The sequence below is a fragment of the Impatiens glandulifera genome, unplaced genomic scaffold (genome assembly GCF_907164915.1).
Source record: "Impatiens glandulifera unplaced genomic scaffold, dImpGla2.1, whole genome shotgun sequence".
NCBI classification, from domain to species: domain Eukaryota; kingdom Viridiplantae; phylum Streptophyta; class Magnoliopsida; order Ericales; family Balsaminaceae; genus Impatiens; species Impatiens glandulifera.
The window spans coordinates 17,464-21,223 of record NW_025919481.1 but is presented as its reverse complement, the minus strand read 5'-3'; the positions used below and the strand labels follow the sequence as shown (position 1 = coordinate 21,223).

Below are 3,760 nucleotides of genomic sequence, written 5' to 3'. Positions count from 1 at the left end.
ATCTCTTTTAAACCATTCACTTGAACATTTTGGTACATTTGGAAACACTTTTTATTCTCAGATCTAAATTCTAATTAAAATGAAAAAATGCAATAAATTTATAAATTGTGTGTGACCAAGTTATGTTTGAAACATGATCTTATCGGAATTCACACCTAGATGAATTCATGAATATATGCTGATAAAAAGTGTTTCCAAATGGATCTAAAATCAACATATAGCTAATTCTAGGTATGGGCTTATAACAAAAAACTAGTTCTCACAATATAATAAAGTCCAAGCCACTAGTATGGACTGCAGTCAAAAGAGATGATTCAATACACCAAGACATACATGAAATCTAAGGCTAGCGTTTTGAACAAAGCTCTTTAATGTGTAGCATGAAAGAAGAAGATGGAATTGATTTAGATAACAAAAAGAAACACCATTATTTAATAAACAAAACAATGGCTCAAGCAATTGTCAACCTGAAATCAGCATCAGAACAATGACAATGATATTGGCAACTATAAGAGGAAGCCTCATGTACTGAGTTGCATAAATGAGACCAATGAACTGTCCCTTCAACGAATTTCTTCTCACACCCGAGAATTCCTGGAAGCTCCATCCTCTTGGTCCAAGGAACCGCTCCTCATTCAGTATCGCTAATGCGTTTGCCAGAAGAAGGCAGCCTTCTAGCAGTGTCCAAAATCCCATTCCCTGTGTGTTATGACAATATTACGCCTATTAGTTATCGCATTTTATGATTAAAATTATACACTGTCGTCATCTGGATCATAATCAAGAAAACAATTTTCAATGAGATTGTGATATAGGCACAACAATGATCTCTGGCTATGCTAGTTCACACTAATAGGCAACACAAACACATGAATGCAACATTTATCATTAGATATGTAAGAAAGTGTGCAAATATGATTTATACACTGTCATCTGGATCATAATCAACATTTATGATTTGATGGAAGAAGAGATAAAATCCAAATAAACCACATTAAACAAGCCCCTGGTCAAATATTCTCTAGGGTTATATCTAAGTATAGTTGCAATGTTGTATGTAAGCTAAAAGATAATTGTAATTTCATATGTTTGGAGAACATGATGGATGAAGAATGACGATGAAAATCCATCCCTGCTAAACTCCTTTTTGTTTTTTTGCGTAACCATACGATGAAAATCCTCCCCAAGTGGATAGAATTTAAATAAACTTCAGAATTCCAACCCTCCAAATTTCCTAATGAAACCATTTCGATCTGTTACAACCCAGCAACGTGAAAAGTGTACAATCAGAGAGAACTATTAGGTGTTGCACTAACTAGTGTGCAGAGGGCGTATTTGATCAATTAAATCTGTAATAGAAAATATCAGACATGCAATCATCCATCATTTAGTCAATGACAATTTTCCATTCAAACTTACCTGAACATCATATATCAGAAGCAGTCCACACCACTTTACAAAATTTTCCAACACCTATTAACAGTTAAGCTTATCCAACAATTTACAATGCTTATCCCACTCCTGTACATAAATGTATGTCATACATACTAAGCATTCAACCTGTTTTTTTGTATGTGAACCAAATGACTAGTTATTCCATTAAGAAATATGCTATAGTCCAATAAGCATTATGACAAATTTACTAATCGATCCAGTGATGCACAATTGATGCTCAATTCATCAGAATGAACAAGAAATCTTGTCCAGAGAGTGAGGAATGGAAGGATACCTGCTTCTGTGTGGCGAACTCGGGATCTGAGAGATTCGACACTGATTGAAGAAGAAAGGATGGCGATACTCTCTCTCTGTCTCTCTGATGTGAATCAATCACCTCCACTGTAATCCCTAGGTAGTGGATCGATGTGACAAAGATGAAGATCGATGATGAAATTGTATTAGAACGGGAAATAATCGGACAGATAATGGAAGCGTATACGGACGCAATCTATCTTCCTTTCTTCTAGATACACTTCCTTCGTATAGAAGCAGAATCGAGTAGAGATGGCAAACTGGTCGGATTCCAATCATGATACCCTTAGAAAAATAATGTATAAATATTTAAACTATTTTAATTTTTTCAATTTTATTATATATTTTGGTTATTATAGTTTTTGGGAGAGATTTGACGCTTCTGATTATGGTTACATTTTAACTTTTTTGTTTTTTTTGTTTTTTTTTAATGTGTATTTTATAAATTTTTATGGAGTATAATATATATATATATATATATATATATATTTTAAGATTTTTTTACACTTAAAGATGATTCAGTTTGTGGATAGGGTGTAAACGAGTCGAGTCGAGTATTAATACTCGAACTCGATCAAGTATCAAAATTTATACTCGAACAAGACTCGAATTGTATTGTAAATATTCGAACTCAAACTTGATCGAGTATCAAAATTTATACTCGAACTCGACTCGATTACAATTTGAGCTACTCGAGCTCAAACTCGAAAATAATTTTTTATTAATTAAAATTATATTTACCACTAAATAATATTTCGAACATAATATAATATATATTTCACAAAATACAAATATATAATCACAACATTATTTAAGAATAAGAAATATAAATATCATTATATTATTTAAAGATATTCATTCAATCACAAACATCTCATTTAGAAATAACAAACGAAATTAAATATTTAAAAAATGTTTATCACAAATATTATTACAAGTTTGACAATATAATACACTGGTCATATAACGATCTTCAAATTCTACAAGATTCAAAATATGAAATAGTGAAAACAATGAATAACCTGTTCCGTTAATAGTATAAGCATACTCACATCGTTATATAAACAAATATAGAGTTGTATATAAGCATACTCGCATCGTTTATTATAGAGAGACTCTCTTATTAATATTTTACAAAAGAGTCTAAATGGGAAAAAGTCTCAAATAAAAGTGAAACATTCTAAGTCCAAACATAGTTTGTTTTATATGAACATTCTCCTCTACTTCATCTTGGTGAGCCCTCTCATCCTAGTTGGAGATAAAATCCATGTATTTCCTTCATCTTGTCAAGATGTTTAGGGCAAAATCATAGTGCCATTGGTCGATGTATTCTACATGGTGCCTTTGGGATATAGGCCTATCGGTTGGAATAACAATTTCGATATGGATGTTGACGCATTGTTTGAACAGTTCATGGGTGTGATAATGGGTGATCATTTCTAAACCTATGAGCAAAACAAGTGGTTTTTCGTGCATCATGAAGGTGATCTTTTTGATGGGGTACTAGGGAAGGAAGACCCAGTTTTCATTATCATCTAGTATTGGAATTTTGTGCAGAGCTTCCCTCATCCTTAGGTATTAAATGGAGAATACACTTTGTCTCCTCACAATGTTCTTTCCAAGGTTCTCCATAAAGCAACCTACAAGACTAACCACATAAGAAAGATTGGGTCTCATACATACCATGGCATACATTAGGCTCTCAAAGACACTTGCATATGGGTGTTTTCCATTCTCACAATTTCCTCCACGATACTTGGTGATATCTTTGAGGAGAGATTGAAATGAGTAGTTAATGATATTTGAATCGCCATAGCGTCAAACATCCCGAATTTGGTGACCACTCTTAAATGTAGTCGTTTTAAGGCACTAATATGGAGTCTTTTTCCCGATCATAATCAATCACCATCCCCAAAATTTCCTTTTCCAGTCCCATATCATTCATTTCGAACTCACTCCCAAAGAAACTCTTAATCTTGCGAACCTCTTCCTTATTTACTGACGTCATCAA

The 3,760-nt window shown here is 33.0% G+C and overlaps 1 protein-coding gene across 1 annotated transcript; it reads right to left on the bottom strand.

Annotated features, from left to right (window-relative positions):
- Positions 1 to 234: 234 nt before the first annotated feature.
- Positions 235 to 2,022, bottom strand: LOC124918057 (immediate early response 3-interacting protein 1-like). Its single transcript, XM_047458318.1, has 2 exons — positions 1,730 to 2,022; positions 235 to 699 (listed from the first exon to the last, which is right to left on the bottom strand). Exon 2 carries the CDS (start codon positions 694 to 696, stop codon positions 463 to 465), a length of 234 nt encoding a protein of 77 aa, XP_047314274.1. The 5' UTR covers positions 697 to 699; positions 1,730 to 2,022; the 3' UTR covers positions 235 to 462.
- Between the last annotated feature and the right edge of the window lie 1,738 nt (positions 2,023 to 3,760).